We start from the raw sequence: 20616 nt of genomic DNA on the forward strand, positions 1-20616 counted from the left end.
ACTATAGGCCCAGCCTGCTCAACCTTTCCTCATAAGACAACTCCCTCATCTCCGGAATCAACCTCGTGAACCTTCTCTGAACTGCCTCAATGCAAGTATATCCCTCCTTAAATAAGGAGACCAAAACTGTACGCAGTACTCCAGGTGTGGTCTCACCAATACCCTGTACAGTTGTAACAGGACTTCCCTACTTTTATACTCCAGCCCCCTTGCAATAAAGGCCAACATTCCATTTGCCTTCCTGATTAATTGCTGTACCTGCAAGCTAACTTTTTGTGTTTCATGCACAAGGACCCCCAGGTCACTCTGCATTTTGTAATCTCCATTTAAATAATAATTTGCTTTTTTATTTTTCTTACCAAAGTTGATAACCTCACACTTTCACACATTATACTCCATCTGCCCAATGTTTGCCCACTCACTGAGCCTGTCTCTATCCCTTGGCAGGTTCTTTGTGTCCTCTTCACAACTTGCTTTCCCACCTATCTTTGTATCAGCAGCAAATTTGGCTACATTACACTCAGTTCCTTCATCCAAGTCATTAACATAGATTGTAAATAGTTGAGGCCCCAGCACTGATCCCTGTGGCACCCCACGAGTTACCGTTTGCCAACCGGAAAATGACCCATTTATCCCGACTCTGTTTTCTGTTAGTTAGCCAATCCTCTATCCATGCCAATATATTACCCCCAACCCCGTGAGCTCTTATCTTGTGCAGTAACCTTTTGTGGCACCTTATCGAATGCCTTCTGGAAATCCAAATACACCACATCTACTGGTTCCCCTTTATCCACCCTGCTCGTTATATCCTCAAAGAACTCCAGCAAATTTGTCAAACATGATTTCCCTTTCATAAAACCATGCTGACTCTGCTTGACTGTATTGATTTTCTAAATGTCCTGCTACTGCTTCCTTAATAATGGACTCCAGCATTTTCCCAACTACAGATGTTAGGCTAACTGGTCTATAGTTTCCTGTTTTCTGTCTCCCTCCCTTCTTAAATAGGGGCGTTACATTTGTGGTTTTCCAATCTACTGGGACCTCTCCAGAATCCAGGGAATTTTGGTAGATTACAACCAATGCATCCACTATTTCTGCAGCCACTTCTTTGAAGACCCTAGGATGCAGGCCATCAGATCCAGGAGACTTATCCACCTTTAGTCCCATTATTTTACTGAGTACTTTTTCTTTAGTGATAGTGATTGTTTTAAGTTCCCCCCTTCCTATGGCCCCTTGATTATGTATTATTGGGATGGTTTTAGTGTCTTTTACCGTGAAGACTGATACAAAATATTTGTTCAATGTCTCTGCCATTTCCCTGTTCCCCAGTCTCATCTTCTAAGGGACCAACGTTTACTTTAGCTACTCTCTTCCTTTTTATATACTTGTAGAAGCTCTTACTATCCATTTTTATATTTCTTGCTAGTTTACTCTCATAATCCATCTTCTCTCTATTATTTTTTTAGTTGTCCTTTGCTGGTTTTTAAACATTTCCCAATCCTCTGGCCTCCCACGAATCTTGGCAACATTGTATGCCTTTGTTTTCAATTTGATACCATCCCTTACTTCCTTAGTTAGCCACGGATGGTTCTCCCTTCTAGTAAAGTCTTTCCTTCTCACTGGAATATATTTTTGTTGAGAGTTATGAACCTAACGTAATACCGATATTTAAGAAGGGAGATAGAACATGTCCAGGGAACTATAGACCAGTCAGCTTAACATTAGTGGTAGGAAAAATAATGGAATCCTTACTAAAGGAAAAAATAGAAGAACATCTAGAAACCAAAAATATAATAATGAACAGTCAGCATGGATTTCAAAAGGGAAAGTTTTGCTTGACCAGCCTCGTTGAATTTTTGAAGAGGTAACAGAGAGAGTAGACAAGGGTAATGCAGTAGATGTAATTTATCTAGATTTTCAAAAGGCCTTCGATAAGGTACCATATAATAGACTGATGAACAAGGTCAGAGAATGCGGAGTCAGGGGACAAGTAGCAGAATGGATTGCTGGCTGGCTTCAAGACAGAAAGCTGAGAGTAGGTGTAAAGGGTAGCTATTCACAGTGGCAGAAGGTGGGTGGTGTTCCACAAGGATCAGTGCTGGGACCGCTGTTGTTCACAATTTATATAAACGATTTAGACTTTGGATTCAAAAACAATTTCTAAATTTGCGGATGACACCAAATATGGCGGAGGGGATAGTTAATACTGAGGAGGACTGCAGCAAATTACAGGAGGACATTAATAAACTTGCAGAATGGGCAAATAATTGGCAAATGAAATTCAACACAGATAAATATGAGGTATTACATTTTGGTAGGTAGAATAGGGAGGTCACATCACTTGGAGGGTGCGAGTCTGGGTGAGGTAGCAGAGCAAAGAGATGTCAGAGTACAAATACACAAATCACTAAAAGTAGCGACACAGGTTAGCAAGGCCATAAAAAAAGCAAACCAAGCACTAGGGTTTATTTCGAGAGGGATAGAATTGAAAAGTAGGGAAGTTACGCTAAACCTGTATCGAACCTTGGTTAGACCACGGAGTACAGTTCTGGTCGCCATATTATAAAAAGGATATAGAGGCACTGGAGAGGGTGCAGAGTAGATTTACAAGGATGATACCAGAAATGCGAGGGTTTACATATCGGGAAAGGATGAACAGGCTGGGTCTCTTTTCATTTGAAAAAAGGCGAAGGGGTGACCTAATAGAGGTCTTTAAAATATGAAAAGTTTTGATAGAGTAGATACAAAGAGTGTTTCCACTTGTGGGGAAGAGCATAACTAGAGGCCATCAATATTAGTTGTCACCAAGAAATCCAATAGGGAATTCAGAAGAAATTTCCTTACCCAGAGAGTGGTGAGAATGTGGAACTCGCTACCACAGGGAGTGGTTGAGGTGAATAGTATAGATGCATTTAAGGGGAGGCTAGATAAGCATATGAGGGAGAAGGGAACAGAGGATTATGCTGATAGAGTTAGATGAGGAAAGACGGGAGGAGGCTGGAGTGGAGCATAAACACTGGCATGGACTGGTTGGGCCGAATGGCCTGTTTCTGTGCTGTATATCCTATGTAATCCTGTGTAATTCTAGTAAATCTCTTCTGTACACTCTCCAAGGCCTTGATATCCTTCCTAAAGTGTGGTGCCCAGAATTGAGCACAATACTCCAGCTGAGGCCTAACCAGTGTTTTAAAAAGGTTTAGTATAACTTCCTTGCTTTTGTACTCTATTCATAAAGCCAAGGATCCCATATTTGTTTTAATTTTTTATAAACAGCCTTCTCAACTTGTCCTGCCTCCTTCAAAGATTTGTGTACATACACCCCCAGGTCTCTTCTGTTCCTGCACCCACTTTAAAAGTGTACCATTTAGTTCATATTACCTCTCCTCATTCTTCCTACCAGAATATATCACTTCACAATTGTGTTAAATTTCATCTGCCATGTGTCTGCCCATTTCACCAGTCTGTCTCTGTCCTCCTGAAGTTTGTTAGCCAGCGTGCTGACACAGGCAGGATTCAAGATGGTTCCTGGGCTGGCAGCTACCGACTGAGCTCTTTTGCTGTGCAAATCTATCCTTGGCCATCCGTTGTCCTTTCACCCCAATCTCCTCTCTTCCACTGTTTACCTACCCCTGGCTGTAATAGAGGGTGCATTCTAGCCCTGACTACAAGTTACCTGGGCCCAGTGCCGATCCCCCAACCACGCCTGCTCCTTGGTTTCCTCAGTGAACACTGGATCGTTGCTCAAATTTGGCTTCCAAATTCCTGGATTTCTCTGGACATCAAGACGAGGCTTCTGCGCAGGACCACACCGCAAGACCCAACTGCTGTGTCTCTGATCTACTATTCAGCTGTTTCATTTTTAAAGTAACTTTGTCCATCCCCTGCCGCTGCGATTACCTGCCGAGCCTCTGACTGTCCGACTGGCTTTTCAGCTTCAGCTACAGTCTGGTTCCTGGCCAGAAATACACTCTCCTGGGCCGAAGCCCATTTCTCCAGGACGTAGCTATCCTAATCTTGCTACGTAACCAGGCCTATGTAATTTGAGTTTTCCCTGTGTCCATTCGCGTGCGCGTTTTGGCTGCTGCTCCAGACCCGAGCCCATTACTTCTATTTCCCCTTTCTTTCTCCCCCTTTTATCTTCTTTTCTTTTTACCCCTCCTAGAGCCCTCTCTCCTGTCATCACACCTCCTTTCATTTCTCCCCTCTCGGGTACTCTGCCCTCCCAAATCCCTACCCCAACCCTTCAGCACTCCTCGACCTTCCGACTCTCCTGCCGCCTTGACTCCCTCTTGAACAAGCCCACAGTTTCACTCTATGCCTCTCTTGTATCCTCCGAAGGGCCCATCGAGGCACTCATCGCTGCCTCCTTACAAGCAGCAACCTCAACGGCCCATCCTACTCTCTCGCCATCCTTCCTGACCAGCGTGCCCATTGGGGGCTAATCTTTCTTGCCTCCTTCCCGTCCCATTCACCCCTCCCAAGGCTAACCCTGTGGACTCTGCCACTGCATCAGCTAGCACCGCCCCTCTCCGCATCTTCCTCCAGAATGTCCGTTGACTTGCGAACAAGGCCCTTGCCATCCACGAGCATATTGTGGATGACTGCATCGACATCATGGCCTTGACGGAAATCTGGCTGAGGGGTGATGACACCTTCCCCTAAATGAAGCCTCCCCACCTGGCTACACCTTCCATCACTTGCCCCGCCCAGACAACCGTGGAGGCGGTGTGGCTCTTATCACCAAATCACACCTTGCTCTGTCCCCCTACTCCTCTGGCACTTTCTCCTCCTTTGAGCATCTCACCTTGTTCCACCCCTCTTGCCTCATTTAAAATACTCATTCTCTACCGCAAACCCAAGTGCCGTACCATGCCAAATTTCTCACTGAGATATCTTCACTGCTTTCCTCCCTCAGCCCCTGCACCGAACGACTTCTCATCCTCCGTGAGTTCAACCTCCATCTCAACTCATTATGCGCTCTCTCCTCGGAGTTCACTACCCTCCTATCCGCCCTTAATCTCTCCCTCCATATAAACTCCCCAACCCATAATCATGGCCACTTGTCCCCTGACTGATCCCTCACATTTCTGAACAATTCTTTAGTCTAGTGCTATTTGTCTCTCCCAGTCCTCTGTGTACCTTGCTTGTCCTCTCTAATGTTTCATCCTGGTGTCTATCCACCTACCAAAATTAGTTTAAACCCCCCCCCCCACCCCTAGTTAATCTTTCCGCGAGAACATTGGTCCCCGCTCTGTTGGGGTGCAACCCGTCCACCTTGAACAGGTCCCTCCTGCCCCAATGCCCTAGGAATCTCAAGTACTCCCTCCTACACCATTTCTCCAGCCACGTGTTAACCTGTCTACTATTCCTATACTGACTAATGCGTGGCACTGGGAGTAAGCCAGAGATTATTACCTTTGAGGTCTTGCTCTTGAATTTCCTCCAGAGCTCCTAAACTACTGACTGCAGGACGACAACCCTTTTCCTTCCTATGACATTGGTTCCCACATGGACTACGACTTCTGGCTGTTCCCCCTCCCCCCTCAAAATGTTCTGAACCCTCTCAGTGATGTCCTTTACCCTGGCACCAGGGAGGCAACACACCATGCAGGACTCGGTGGTTGCAGAAATGTCAGCTTATCCCCCTGACTATCGAATCCCCTATGACCACTGCATTTATATACTTTGCTGTGCTATCCTGTGCAGTCATTTGTCCCACAGTGCTGTGGACGTGCTCTAGACTGCACTCCCCCAAGGTGTCATCACTGTCAGCACTGAAAACGGTTTGAGAGCGCCACACTCCGAGAGGATTTCTGCACTGTCTGCTTCTTCATACCCTGCCGGATGGCCACCCACTTACTATCCTCCTGAACTCTCTGTAGCTGCGGGGTGACGTGCGCTCCAGGAAATTCTCAGCCTCCCGTATGCTCTGCGGTGACTCCAGATGTTCCTCAAGCTCAGAAACCCCGAGCTAGAGTTCGAGCAACTGGGGGTACTTCCTGCACACGTGGTTATCCAGGACTCATGGAGCAGCCTGGCGTTCCCACATGACACAGGAATTGCAGGCAACGGGTCTCAGCTGTCCCATCAATTTGCTTAAAAGTCTATCTACATATAATATAGATATTCTCAGTTTAGTATCCCCTTACTCCTATTTATTATTTGATTATTTTATGTATACCAGATTTTTCTTTAATGCAATTCAGATCCTTTTAATGTTGGTATCCTCAACTTAGTTAATTTTAATTTTATCCCTTTAGATTTAATCAATGACTCTGATTATAAATCTATTTACTGTTGTCCCCTGGTTTAAACACTTAGCACCTCCTTTCCCCCTCTGCACCGACTTCCCACTCTCACCAAATGCCCGTTGTCACTCTGCTTAGCAAGACACTTCGTTCAGTAGATACAACCAGCTTTGTGATTTCAAGATTAAGATAGACACTCGCAAGGGTTTGCGGGTGTGGTGGGGGGGGTGATGAAGAATTGAGACTTGCTCAAGACAGTGATCTAAGCTTTGAAAGCCAGAGTAAGAAGGGTAGCAGGGACCCCAAAAGACAGTTACTAGGTGTGTGGCTTATGGATCGATCACGTACAGACGAACTCTTTGACGCACCCCCCAACACTCTGATACACTGAGTCATAAGGCAGAGCCAGCGAAAGAGAGAATTTGTATAGTGCCTCATCAGGACATCCGAAGACACTTCTCATACAATGAACTGCTTTGTATTCAGTCACCATTATGTTGGTGGAAGTTGCAGCCAATTTGCACACAGCAATATCTCACAAACAGCAATGAGACAAATAACCAATGAATCTGTTTCTGGTGGTGTTGGCTGAAGGAAGAATACTGAGCAGACTAGGACTCGCGCGGCTTTTCTTTTGAAACAGACAGACGGAACAATGACTCCGCCTTTCATCCAAAGTACGACACCTCTCGACACTGCAGCTGTCACTCGGCGCTGCCTAGATTCTGTGCTCAGGTCCTGGAGTCACAACTTTCTGACTCAGAGGGCAAAATGTCACCAACCGAGCCGACACTAGGGAGCGGTTTATAAACACAAGGGCAGGAATGGCACTTTACCTTAATGAGCACAGTATGGGCTGCAGACACCGACCAGAGTCAACACATGGAATATCTACATGGAATATCCAACCCTGCCAGACAACGGGGCGATTTTGCAATCTGACTGTCCCGTGGGACCGTATCTGAGGAAATCCCGAGTGTGCAGCAGATGAAATTCTATTGTTTATTGACAGAAAGTCACGGGGTGCAAGCCCACTATTTCCACAAGATGCACTCTGTGAATGCGCGTTACTCACTGGGAGCGCCAGATCGCAGAATCACCCCTTAAAACTACAAAATGGGTGTACAGAAAGAAAGAACTTGCATTTACATTGCGCCTTTCACAACCTCAAGTCATCCCAAAGCGCTTTATAGCCAACGAAGTACTTTTGAAGTGTAGTCACTGTTGTAATAGAAACATAGAAGATAGGAGCAGGAGTAGGCCATTCGGCCCTTCGAGCCTGCTCCGCCATTCAACGAGATCATGGCTGATCATCCAAACCCTAGCACCCGGTCCCTACACCGACAGCCATCCCACCCAAGCCCTATCCCCGTAACCCCGTAACCCCACGTATTTAATCCCCCCTAACACTAAGGGTCAATTTTTTTATCATGGCCAATCAACCTAACCCGCGCATCTTTGGACTGCGGGAGGAAACCGGAGCACCCGGAGGAAACCCATGCAAACACGGGGAGAATGTGCAAACTCCACACAGACAGTCACCCAAGGCCGGATTTGAACCCGGGTCCCTGGCGCTGTGAGGCAACAGTGCTAACCACTATGCCACCGTGCTGTAGGGAACGTGGCAGCCAATTTGTGCACAGCAAGCTCCCACAAACAACAATGAGATAGTGACCAGATAATCTGTGTTTAGATGTTGTTTGAGGAATAAATATTGGCCAGGAGATAAGGGAAACCTCCCCTGCTCTTCTTTGAAGAGTGCCATGGGGTCTTTTATGTCCACCCAAGAGGGCAGACGGGGCCTCGGTTTAACGTCTCATCCGAAAGACGGCACCTCCGACAGTGCAGCACTCCCTCAGCACTGCACTGGGAGCGTCAGCCTAGATTATGTGGAGTGAGACTTGAACCTACAACCTTCTGACTCCGAGGTGAGAATGCTACCCACTGAGCACAGCTGACACAGATATGAAGGCACCTCACTAACATTATTCCCATGCCCCTGCAGGCTGTCAGCAGGCAGATGCTAAGCAAACCCAAGGCATGAATTGTGCAAACGGAATCCTTGGGCATTGCCGGTTATACTTCATTGGGCTTTGTATGGCGAGATCACTTACTCCAGGCTTCCTGGAAACAGATGACATTTACTCCACACATGGCAGCCACTTCCACAAGGTCCCCGATTCGTTTCTGAATTGCTGAAACCTGAGGGTTTAAAATAAAAACAGAGAAACAGCCCAGTTATTATCCGCACAGTAGAATACTAGTCTTCATTTTTAAAAAGTTCATATTTTACAAAAGCTGCCGTTATTTTGGCCTTGGTGACTGAAGCTCCGCCAACTTGTTTTTCCAACACCTTTCTTAACCTGTCACCGCTGAAAGGTAGTGAAGGAGAATTCTCTCAATGATAAAAGGAGAATGTCGGTCTCTCTGTGATTACTGCCCCAGTAATGATACTGCATTCTTGGAAGACCTATTTCAAAGCTGTGTATCGCCATGATTTCACAAACGGGTGTCAGTAATTACATTTAGTCAAAAAGAGAAATTTCACCCGTCCCCCACCCCGGTGCTCAATCTCTCTTTAACATAAATTAAATTTCAATATCAAATCAAATAATCAGAACCAAATCTCTCAGTCTGGCTAATTTTAATCTAGAGTGCCACCACCAAATGAAGCACTCCCCCACTCCCCACTAACGAGCTTTCTCCCACCATTCCCCACTAACGAGCTCTCCCCCCACTCCCCACTAACGAGCTCTCCCCCTCCCCACTAACGAGCTCTCCCCCTCCCCACTAACGAGCTCTCCCCCCCTCCCCACTAACGAGCTCTCCCCCCTCCCCACTAACGAGCTCTCCCCCCTCCCCACTAACGAGCTCGCCCCCCTCCCCACTAACGAGCTCTCCCCCCACTAACGAGCTTTCTCCCCACTAACGAGCTCTCCCCTCCCCACTAACGAGCTCTCCCCCCCACTAACGAGCTCTCCCCCCACTAACGAGCTCTCCCCCTCCCCACTAACGAGCTCTCCCCCCTCCCCACTAACGAGCTCTCCCCTCCCCACTAACGAGCTCTCCCCCTCCCCACTAACGAGCTCTCCCCCTCCCCACTAACGAGCTCTCTCCCCACTAACGAGCTCTCCCCCCCACTAACGAGCTCTCCCCCTCCCCACTAACGAGCTCTCCCCCCTCCCCACTAACGAGCTCTCCCCCCTCCCCACTAACGAGCTCTCCCCTCCCCACTAACGAGCTCTCCCCCTCCCCACTAATGAGCTCTCCCCCTCCCCACTAACGAGCTCTCTCCCCACTAACGAGCTCTCCCCCCCACTAACGAGCTCTCCCCTCCCCACTAACGAGCTCTCCCCCCTCCCCACTAACGAGCTCTCCCCCTCCCCACTAACGAGCTCTCCCCCCTCCCCACTAACGAGCTCTCCCCCTCCCCACTAACGAGCTCTCCCCCTCCCCACTAACGAGCTCTCTCCACTAACGAGCTCTCCCCCTCCCCACTAACGAGCTCTCCCCCTCCCCACTAACGAGCTCTCCCCCCCACTAACGAGCTCTCCCCTCCCCACTAACGAGCTCTCTCCCCTCCTCACTAACGAGCTCTCCCCCCTCCCCACTAACGAGCTCTCCCCCCTCCCCACTAACGAGCTCTCCCCCCACCCCACTAACGAGCTCTCCCCCCACCCCACTAACGAGCTCTCCCCCCCACTAACGAGCTCTCCCCCTCCCCACTAACGAGCTCTCCCCCGCCCCACTAACGAGCTCTCCCCCCTCCCCACTAACGAGCTCTCCCCCCACTAACGAGCTCTCTCCACTAACGAGCTCTCCCCCTCCCCACTAACGAGCTCTCCCCCCCACTAACGAGCTCTCCCCCTCCCCACTAACGAGCTCTCTCCCCTCCCCACTAACGAGCTCTCCCCCCTCCCCACTAACGAGCTCTCCCCCCTCCCCACTAACGAGCTCTCCCCCCTCCCCACTAACGAGCTCTCCCCCCACCCCACTAACGAGCTCCCCCCCACCCCACTAACGAGCTCTCCCCCCACTAACGAGCTCTCCCCCCTCCCCACTAACGAGCTCTCCCCCGCCCCACTAACGAGCTCTCCCCCCTCCCCACTAACGAGCTCTCCCCCCACTAACGAGCTTTCTCCCCACTAACGAGCTCTCCCCCTCCCCACTAACGAGCTCTCCCCCCCACTAACGAGCTCTCCCCCCACTAACGAGCTCTCCCCCCACTAACGAGCTCTCCCCCTCCCCACTAACGAGCTCTCCCCCCACTAACGAGCTCTCCCCCCACTAACGAGCTCTCCCCCTCCCCACTAACGAGCTCTCCCCCCTCCCCACTAACGAGCTCTCCCCCCTCCCCACTAACGAGCTCTCCCCCCACTAACGAGCTCTCTCCCCACTAACGAGCTCTCCCCCCACTAACGAGCTCTCCCCTCCCCACTAACGAGCTCTCCCCCCTCCCCACTAACGAGCTCTCCCCCTCCCCACTAACGAGCTCTCCCCCCACTAACGAGCTCTCTCCACTAACGAGCTCTCCCCCTCCCCACTAACGAGCTCTCCCCCTCCCCACTAACGAGCTCTCCCCCCCACTAACGAGCTCTCCCCCTCCCCACTAACGAGCTCTCCCCCTCCCCACTAACGAGCTCTCCCCCTCCCCACTAACGAGCTCTCCCCCCTCCCCACTAACGAGCTCTCCCCCCCACTAACGAGCTCTCCCCCCTCCCCACTAACGAGCTCTCCCCCCTCCCCACTAACGAACTCTCCCCCTCCCCACTAACGAGCTCTCCCCCCTCCCCACTAACGAGCTCGCCCCCTCCCCACTAACGAGCTCTCCCCCCACTAACGAGCTTTCTCCCCACTAACGAGCTCTCCCCTCCCCACTGAGCTCTCCCCCCCACTAACGAGCTCTCCCCCTCCCCACTAACGAGCTCTCCCCCTCCCCACTAACGAGCTCTCCCCCTCCCCACTAACGAGCTCTCCCCCTCCCCACTAACGAGCTCTCCCCCTCCCCACTAACGAGCTCTCCCCCTCCCCACTAACGAGCTCTCCCCCCACTAACGAGTTCTCTCCCCACTAACGAGCTTTCCCCCCACTAACGAGCTCTCCCCCTCCCCACTAACGAGCTCTCCCCCCTCCCCACTAACGAGCTCTCCCCCCTCCCCACTAACGAGCTCTCCCCCCTCCCCACTAACGAGCTCTCCCCCTAACGAGCTCTCTCCACTAACGAGCTCTCCCCCTCCCCACTAACGAGCTCTCCCCCTCCCCACTAACGAGCTCTCTCCCCTCCCCACTAACGAGCTCTCCCCCCTCCCCACTAACGAGCTCTCCCCCCTCCCCACTAACGAGCTCTCCCCCCTCCCCACTAACGAGCTCTCCCCCCACCCCACTAACGAGCTCTCCCCCCCACTAACGAGCTCTCCCCCCTCCCCACTAACGAGCTCTCCCCCCTCCCCACTAACGAGCTCTCCCCCCTCCCCACTAACGAGCTCCCCCACTAACGAGCTCTCCCCCTCCCCACTAACGAGCTCGCCCCCCTCCCCACTAACGAGCTCTCCCCCTCCCCACTAACGAGCTCTCCCCCACTCCCCACTAACGAGCTCTCCCCCACTCCCCACTAAGGAGCTCTCCCCCCACTAACGAGCTCTCCCCCCCACTAACGAGCTCTCCCCCCTCCCCACTAACGAGCTCTCCCCACTCCCCACTAACGAGCTCTCCCCCCTCCCCACTAACGAGCTCTCCCCCTCCCCACTAACGAGCTCTCCCCCACTCCCCACTAACGAGCTCTCCCCCCACTCCCCACTAACGAGCTCTCCCCCCACTAACGAGCTCTCCCCCCCACTAACGAGCTCTCCCCCCTCCCCACTAACGAGCTCTCCCCCCTCCCCACTAACGAGCTCTCCCCCCTCCCCACTAACAAGCTCTCCCCCCTCCCCACTAACAAGCTCTCCCCCCTCCCCACTAACGAGCTCTCCCCCTCCCCACTAACGAGCTCTCCCCCCACTAACGAGCTCTCCCCCTCCCCACTAACGAGCTCTCCCCCCACTAACGAGCTCTCCCCCTCCCCACTAACGAGCTCTCCCCCTCCCCACTAACGAGCTCTCCCCCTCCCCACTAACGAGCTCTCCACCCTCCCCACTAACGAGCTCTCCCCCTAACGAGCTCTCCCCCCACCCCACTAACGAGTTCTCCCCCTCCCCACTAACGAGCTCTCCCCCCTCCCCACTAATGAGCTCTCCCCCCTCTAACGAGCTCTCCCCTCCCCACTAACGAGCTCCCCCCTCCCCACTAACAAGCTCTCCCCCCTCCCCACTAACGAGCTCTGCCCCCTCCCCACTAACGAGCTCCCCCCACTCCTACCTTTTAGCCAGTTATGTGTCCATTCCTAGAGTTCACGCTGAATTGCCAAAGCTTTGAGCTTAACAAATAGCCTTCTGTATGGAATTTTATCAAAAGCCTTTTTGAAGTCTAGGTGCACCATGTCCACAGTCCACTTGGGTTGTCACTTCCTCAAAAAAGTCAAGGAGGCTGTCAGGTAGGATCTTTCCTTTCTGAATCCATACTGACTGCTGTTTACTAGGTTATCACTGTACAAATCATTCTTACATTTATTCTGAATAATCAGGCCTATTTACATAGGATATACAGCACAGAAACAGGCCATTCGGCCCAACCAGTCCATGTCAGTGTTTATGCTTCACTCGAGTCTCCTCCCGTCTTTCCTCATCTAACTCTATCAGCATAACCCTCTATTCCCTTCTCCCTCATATGCTTGTCTAGCCTCCCCTTAAATGCATCCATACTATTCGCCTCAACCACTCCCTGTGTAAAGAAGTTTTTTCTGATTTCCTTGTTTGATTTCTTGGTGACTATCTTATATTGATGGCCTCTAGTTTTACTCTTCCCCACAAGTGGAAACACTCAATCTACTCTATCAAAACCTTTCAGCATTTTAAAGACTTCTATTAGGTCACCCCTCAGCCTTCTCTTTTCAACATTATTATTTTACACAAATGGAAGTGATATTAATGGGCCTGTAGCAATGTTCCCTGTAAGCTGCGCTTTGTTCTGTGTGGCCTGTTTTTTTTTTTTTAAATGCGTGGTCTCTTTAAATTTCTGCACATGTGCGGTATTTACAATGGAAAAGCTGGTGAGCAGCCTGCGTGGGACCTTTCCCATTACTGCACGGCCGCGCAGCTTAGAGAGAACATTGGTCTGTAGTTGTCCTGTTTCCAATCTACTGCCATCTCCCACCCAGTGTCCAGTGACTCCCTCATAATGATGGTCAGTGCCTCACAACTGTCCTCCCCAGTCTCTCTCAGCACTCTGGGACACGCTGTAACCCTGGCAATTTGTTGGTTTTTGAGCCCACTTAGCCTGTCTTGGAGTTCTACCTTATTTATACCAGAGCCACTGATTTTACTTGCGATACCCATTTGTAGAAGGCATGTTGCTCATCTCTTGTGAATACTTGGAGGAAGTAATTATTCAGAATATTTAGTATTTTGTGTACTGACAGAATTCCTTTTACTTGTTAAGTTTAGCCTCAGCGTCAGCGGCTATGCTTTTTGCCCCTTTGATCATCCTTTTAACAAGTTTTTGAATGCTCTTCTAGTCATCTTAGTGAGCGAGCCCCTTCTCCTTTTTCCCTGGAGGATTTATAGAGGCCATTTTTCCTCTTTATCTCATTTATAATTTATTTGTTAATCCATTTAGCGTCACGTTTGTTTAATCTAATCGTTAGTTTTGGGAATGTACACAAAGATAGGTGGCATTGTAGGCAGTGTAGATGAAAAAGCATAAAATTACAAAGGGATATTGACAGATTAAGTGAATGGGCAAAACTGTGGCAAATGGATTTCAATGCAGGCAAATGTGAGGTCATCCACTTTGGACCTAAAAAGGATAGACCAGGGTACTTCCTAAATGGTGAAAGGATAAAAACAGTGGAGGTCCAGAGAGACTTGGGGGGTCCGGGTACACAGATCATTAAAAGGTCATGAACAGGTACAGAAAATAATCAAAAAGGCTAATGGAATGCTGGCCTTTATATCTCGAGGACTAGAGTACAAGGGGGTAGAAGTTATGCTGCAGCTGTACAAAACCCTGGTTGGACCACACCTGGAGCACTGGGAGCAGTTCTGGGCACCACACCTTAGGAAGGATATATTGGCCTTGGAGGGAGTGCAGCGAAGGTTTACCAGAATGATACCCGGACTTCAAGGATTTAATTACGAGGAGAGATTACACAAACTAGGGTTGTATTCCCTAGAATTTAGAAGGTTGAAGAGTGATTTGATTGAAGCTTTCAAGATATTAAAGGGAACAGATAGGGTAGATAAAAATACAAGAATTAGGAGCAGGAGTCGGCCATTTGGCCCCTCGAGCCTGCTCCGCCAATCAATAAGATCATGGCTGATCTTCAACTTCAACTCCACTTTCCTGCCCTATCCCCATATCCCTCAATTCCTCTGGAGTCCAAAAATCTATCCATCTCAACCTTGAATGTACTCAACGACTGAGCCTCCACAGCACTTTGGGGCACAGAATTCCAAAGATTCACAACCCTCTGAGTGAATCTTTGGAATTCTCTAGGGAGAAACTATTTCCGCTGGTTGGGGAGTCTAGGACGAGGGGCATAGTCTAAAAATTAGAGCCAGACCTTTCAGGAGTGAAATTAGGAAAAACTTCTACACACAAAGGGTGGTAGAAGTTTGGAATTCTCTTCCGCAAACAGCAATTGACGTTACATCAATTGTTAATTTTAAATCTGAGATTGATAGATTTTTGTTAACCAAAGGTATTAAGGGATATGGGGCAAAGGTGGGTATATGGAGTTAGATCACAGATCAGCTATGATTTCATTGAATGGCGGAACAGGCTCGAGGGGCTAAATGGTCTACTCCTGTTCCTATGTTCCTACTTATTCTGCATGCTCAGTGATATTCCTTTAAATGTGTTCCACTTGCCTTCTGTTGAATTGTGTTGAAGAACCTCCTCCAATCTATTTGCTTTAGTTGTTCCTTCATTGGCTCCTGGTCTTAGGTATTTCTGACTCCTTGATCATGTTAAACATTATCATGCTTTGGTCGCTGTCTCCGAGGGGTGCTACAACTTCCATTTCTTGTACATTTTCTGGGACATTAATGAATACCAGATCAAGATGAACATTAACTCTCATGGCTTCCTTGGCACACTGGGTCCAGAAATGGTCATGTGCTGCATCTACCAACTTCGGTTCTAAACTACTTGGTTTTCCTGGTTTATATTTGGTTGATTGCAGTCTCCCATTAAAATAACTTTCCTGTTCTCACATACCCTTGCGATCTCTGCATAAAGCAAAGTATCCTCCTCCTTATGCTGAGCTGATGGTCTGTAGCAGAACCCTCATGTTGGCTTGTCTAACTAGAGCAGTTAATTTTGTCACTTTCTAACTCCTACATGATCAAATGTGTTTACCTCCCAGTATATCACTTACAGATAGGGCTGCACCACCTCCCTCTTTATCTACACTGTTTTCTAAGCACTTTATATCCCTGAATATTCTATTCATTTCCATCTTCTAGACTCACCATTCTCGTCCTCAGGACATTGATTTGAGAGTTTTGTTGGGTAAGGGTATCAAGGGATATGGAGCAATGGTGGGAAAATAGGGTTGAGGTACACATCAGATCAGCCATGATCGAACAGCTGTCTCCCATTCTGCCAGCGCATTTCACACCTAATCTAGAGCCGTCTTTTGTCTCCACCAGTCCTATCACCATCTCGTCTCGTTTTGAATACCTCTTAATGTCTCTTCTCTTTTGTTCTCTCCCAGCCCTGCCTTTCGATCTATTTCATTCCCTGTGCCTCTTTAGTCTTGATAAAGGGTTTTGACCCGAAACGTTGACTCGAATTTCTCTCCACGGATGTTGCCTGGCCTGCTGAGTTTTTCCAGCATTTTCTGTTATTTTGAATGGCCTACTTCTGTTCCTATGTTCCAAAGCATTTCACAGCAAATAAGTTACTTTTGAAGTGTAATCATTGTTGTTTTATCGGCAAACATAGCCGCAAATGCACACACAGCAAGTTCCCACAAATGGGAAATGAGATTTATTGGTTTTAGTGGTGTTGGTTGAGGGATGGCCAAGACGTCAGGAGAACTCTGCTCCGTTTCAAAAAAATGTCGATGACATGTTATACCTCCACTTGATAAGGGTGATGGGGCCTCAGTTTAATATCTCATTCAAAGTACAGCAACTCCGGCACTGCAGCACTCCCTCAGTACTGCACTGCAGTGTCAGCTGAAATCAGGTGCTCAATTCCGTTAGTGGGGTTTGAACCCACCGCCTTCTGACTCAGTGGAAAGAGAGCTATCCCTGAGCCAAAGTGACACTTCTAAGGGAAGGGGATTTTCTTTGGCAAGGCACATTGGGGTAGAATTTCAACCTACCGCCGAGGAGTAAAACTGGTGGTCCAGATTGCCCAACAGTTAGATAAAGCAGAAGCAAAATACAGTGGATGCTGGAAATCTGAAATAAAAACAGAAAATGCTGGAAATACTCAGCAGGTCAGGCAGCATCTGTGGATGACTGTATCGGTGCCGTTTCCTGCTCTCGCCCTGAACTGGAAAATTTCATTCACTTTGCTTCCAATTTTCACCCTTCCCTCACCTTCACATGGTCCATCTCCGACTCTTCCCTTCCTCGACTTCTCTGTCTCCATCTCTGGGGATAGGCTATTGACAAACATTCACTACAAGCCCACTGACTCCCACAGCTACCTGCACTACACTTCCTCCCACCCCGCTTCCTGTAAGGACTCTATCCCATTCTCCCAGTTTCTCCATCTCCGCCGCATCTGCTCTGACGATGCCATCTTCCATACTAGTGCTTCAGACATGTCTTCCTTTTTCCTCCACTGAGGATTTCCCTCTACCGTGGTTGACACGGCCCTTGACTGTGTCCGTTCTATTTCCCGCACTTCTGCTCTCACCCCTTCCCCTCCCACCCAGAACCACGATAGAGTTCCCCTTGTCCTCACCTTTCACCCCACCAGCCTCCACATTCAACAGATCATCCTCCGCCAATTCCAGCATGACCCCACCACCAAACACATCTTCCCCCCACCTCCCCTTTCAGCATTCCAAAGGGTCCACTCCTCTATCCCCCCCAACACCCCTTCCCATGCAAACACAGGAGATGCAACACCTGCCCTTTTACCTCCCCACTTCCCACTGTCCAGGGCCCCAAACACCCCTTCCAGGTGAAACAGCAATTTACTTGTACTTTTTGCAATTTACTATACTGTATTCGCTGCTCACGATGCGGTCTCCTCTACATTGGGGAGACCAAACGCAGATTGGGTGACCGTTTTGTGGAACACCTCCGTTCAGTCCTTAAGGGGGACCCCGAGCTTCCGGTCGCCTGTCACTTTAATTCACCGCTCCGCTCCACTCCCACTCCCACCTCACCGTCCTCAGCCTCTTACATTGTTCCAATGAAGCTCATGTAAGCTCGAGGAACAGCACCTCATCTTTCCATTAGGCACTTTACAGCCTTCTGGACTCAACATCGAGTTCAACAATTTCAGACCATAACCTCGGCCCCAACCTTTTTTCCCCATTTTTTTTCTCACACGGCAGCTGTTGATCATTCTGCCAGTGCCATTTACACCTCATCTAGAGTCATCTTTTGTTTTTTTTTTTAAACTTGTCCCATTACCATCTCCTTTCTCCTTGCACCATCATCCCTTTTGTCTCTCAATCTCTCCCGCCTTCCACCCTATCACAGACCTTCCCTTTTGTTCTTTCCTCCCCTCCCCCCTTTCCCTGCCTCACACTTGCTTAAAAACCTGTTCCATCTCCAGCTTTTTCCAGTTCTGACGAAGGGTCATCGAGCTGAACCGTTAACTCTGTTTCTCTCTCCACAGATGCTGCCTGACCTGCTGAGTGTTTCCAGCATTTTCTGTTTTTATTTTAGTTAGGTAAAGCGCCGGGTTTTCATTTCTGTTCATTTTAGTGGAAATGAAGATCGGGCAATTTCTCGAACAGGCAGTCAATCCACATCACCAGAATTACACCTGGGCGGCAAGTTGAAAATCTACCCCAATGCTCCATGGCCACAAAGAAAATAAATACTGAGGAAAAAACATAACTACTGGCACACAGTAGGTCCTTCTGCATCTGAAAAGAGTAAAGATAGGCTAATGTTCTGGGTGAAGACCCTATTAAAGGGTCCCCAATACAGATTGTGGCCATGTCTGTATGGGAATGATGCTGTTAATGTTAGTAAGGATTTTAATAGAGACATTTAGAGCATCTCCGATTTGAAGCAAAACACTAAAGTTCGTAAGAAAACACATTTGTTTACTCCTGAAGCTAAACTGTAATCAGTAGCTTCAAGACCAACTTTAACTAAAATGCACTCATATAACTAAATAGTTTCACCCAATTTTCTCTGCCCAGGAGATTTTCAAGAGAAATTAAAAGAGGAAATGATGTTGGGAAGAATTAAATGCCCATTGTGCTCTAATAGCTCCATTACAATTACACAAAATCTATTTGAGAAGATTTAGGAGACAGGAGAGTGCCGTGGGTTATTAGACACTGGCTACTGTTGGGACCTGGGGGTGAATTTCCTCATCATTTTCAGGGCAATAGCATTGCATAAATGTCACAAGACTGTGTTTTAGCAAGGAAATTTGGCTGGAAACCGCTACGATCGCGGGCGCAACTTTAGAATGTTCCCCCATCCCCCGGCAAGACTGCTCGTGCTTTTTGAGCCTTCTTGTGATCCGTCCACTGAGTCCCCACTGGCCTCATTGATGTACGTCAGAGTGAGAGCCAGTGGTGCAGCAGCTGTGATTTTCCTGGTTTGGCACTGCTAATGCACTCAGGGTCCATTAGACTGAGATTCATGAGGTGCAGCATCCATCAGGATTACCTGATCAAGGAGGAGGTGGGAAGTTGGTTCATTTCAAGGAAAATCTAGGCCCTGGATCAAATCCAGCCCTGACACAGGAGATGAAAGTCTCCGTCTGCTGGCGGTAAGGATCCTATATGAAATGTGTCTGACCCAGTCTCAATCCTGCTTCTAACAGGCAGGCACCCAGAGCACCCCATTTCAGAGAGAGGTCCAGGTTGGCTAGCACAGTGTTGGGGCAGAGTAGAGGGGATGTTATTCTGTATCCGAGCTTGCTGTACCGGATATACAAGCACTGGAGCTTTACTCTACAACCAACTGCACTATACCTGACCTGGGAGAGTTCAATGCTAACATTCAGTGCCTGAAATGAGCATGTGTCCCATTCCCCACTGTGGATATCCCTTACCTTGAGGTCAAAATTCCAAAAAAAAGTACTTTAAAAACCCATAGCATAATGATAACTATGAAATTTAGTTTTGGCCCACGAATGACGAAAGCCTTTGTAACTCACCTATCAGATGGTTATTTCAGTTATTCAGTCTTATCAGTGACCACCTCCAGCCCTATAACCCTCCGAGAACTCTGCGTTCCTTTAATTCTGGCCTCTTTCGTATCCCCCACTCCCTTCGCCCCACCACTGGTGGCTGTGCTTTCAGCTGCCTAGGCCTTAGGCTCTGGAATTCCCTCCCTAAACCTCTCCACCTCTATCTCCTCCTTTAAGATGCTCCTTAAAACCTAACTCTTTGACCTGCCCTATTATCTCCTTCATTGGCTGATTAATGCTCCTGTGAACGGCCTTGGGACGTTTTACTACAATAAAGGTGATGTAAGAAAAGGAGTCTTACACATCAAGTAACTTTAAGGTAAGCTTTAAGCAACTTACAAACACACTATATACAAGAGAGGTCTTTACCATGCCTCTGGTAGAAGCCTCTTACAATACTGAACAGTCCAGTATTTATACCAGTCCAACAGGAAGTGACATATGACAGGAAGTGAGGTATGTACACAGTTCATAGTTCACAGGAAGTGATGACATAACTTCCCGGAAGTTATTATTATTATCACAAAAGGCACTATATAAATGCAAGTTGTTATTAATTCACGGTGCAGTCTACTCATCCCATAATAGGGTTTACTCTCACTATCACCAATTATCCTTTCATCCACTTACCATTACAGAAAGTTTACTTTAAAAATGGACTATAGGTTATAAAGAACAGCCACTCTCTGTCAGTGTGCCTGATCTAATAATTCAATCTGCCTATTCTGCTGATGTTTACCAACTGTTTGAATTTCATTCTTGCAATTTACCATCTCCTCAGAGCCACTAGATTGATCACCGACTGCCAGACAATTGCTGCGCCTGCATCTTCTCAAACCCCAGGCACAACTATTAGGTAGAACTGCGAAGATTATAATTTCCCAGCTGTTAAACATTAAGTTATTATTAAATTGCCTAGCATATT

At 48.5% G+C, this 20616-nt stretch overlaps 1 protein-coding gene across 2 annotated transcripts in view; it reads right to left on the reverse strand.

The window, feature by feature from the left end:
• upb1 (ureidopropionase, beta) overlaps positions 1-20616 on the reverse strand; it is a 152420-nt gene that overhangs the window by 115356 nt on the left and 16448 nt on the right. For both annotated transcript variants that reach the window (XM_085962089.1, XM_085962088.1), the window contains exon 3: positions 8363-8450. In XM_085962089.1, coding sequence (XP_085818215.1) covers positions 8363-8450 — 88 coding nt within the window. The remainder of the gene's footprint in view (positions 1-8362; positions 8451-20616) is intronic.

This window comes from Somniosus microcephalus, chromosome 19 (genome assembly GCF_052327205.1).
Source record: "Somniosus microcephalus isolate GS21.2 chromosome 19, FLI_Smic_1.0, whole genome shotgun sequence".
Classification (NCBI taxonomy): Eukaryota; Metazoa; Chordata; class Chondrichthyes; order Squaliformes; family Somniosidae; genus Somniosus; species Somniosus microcephalus.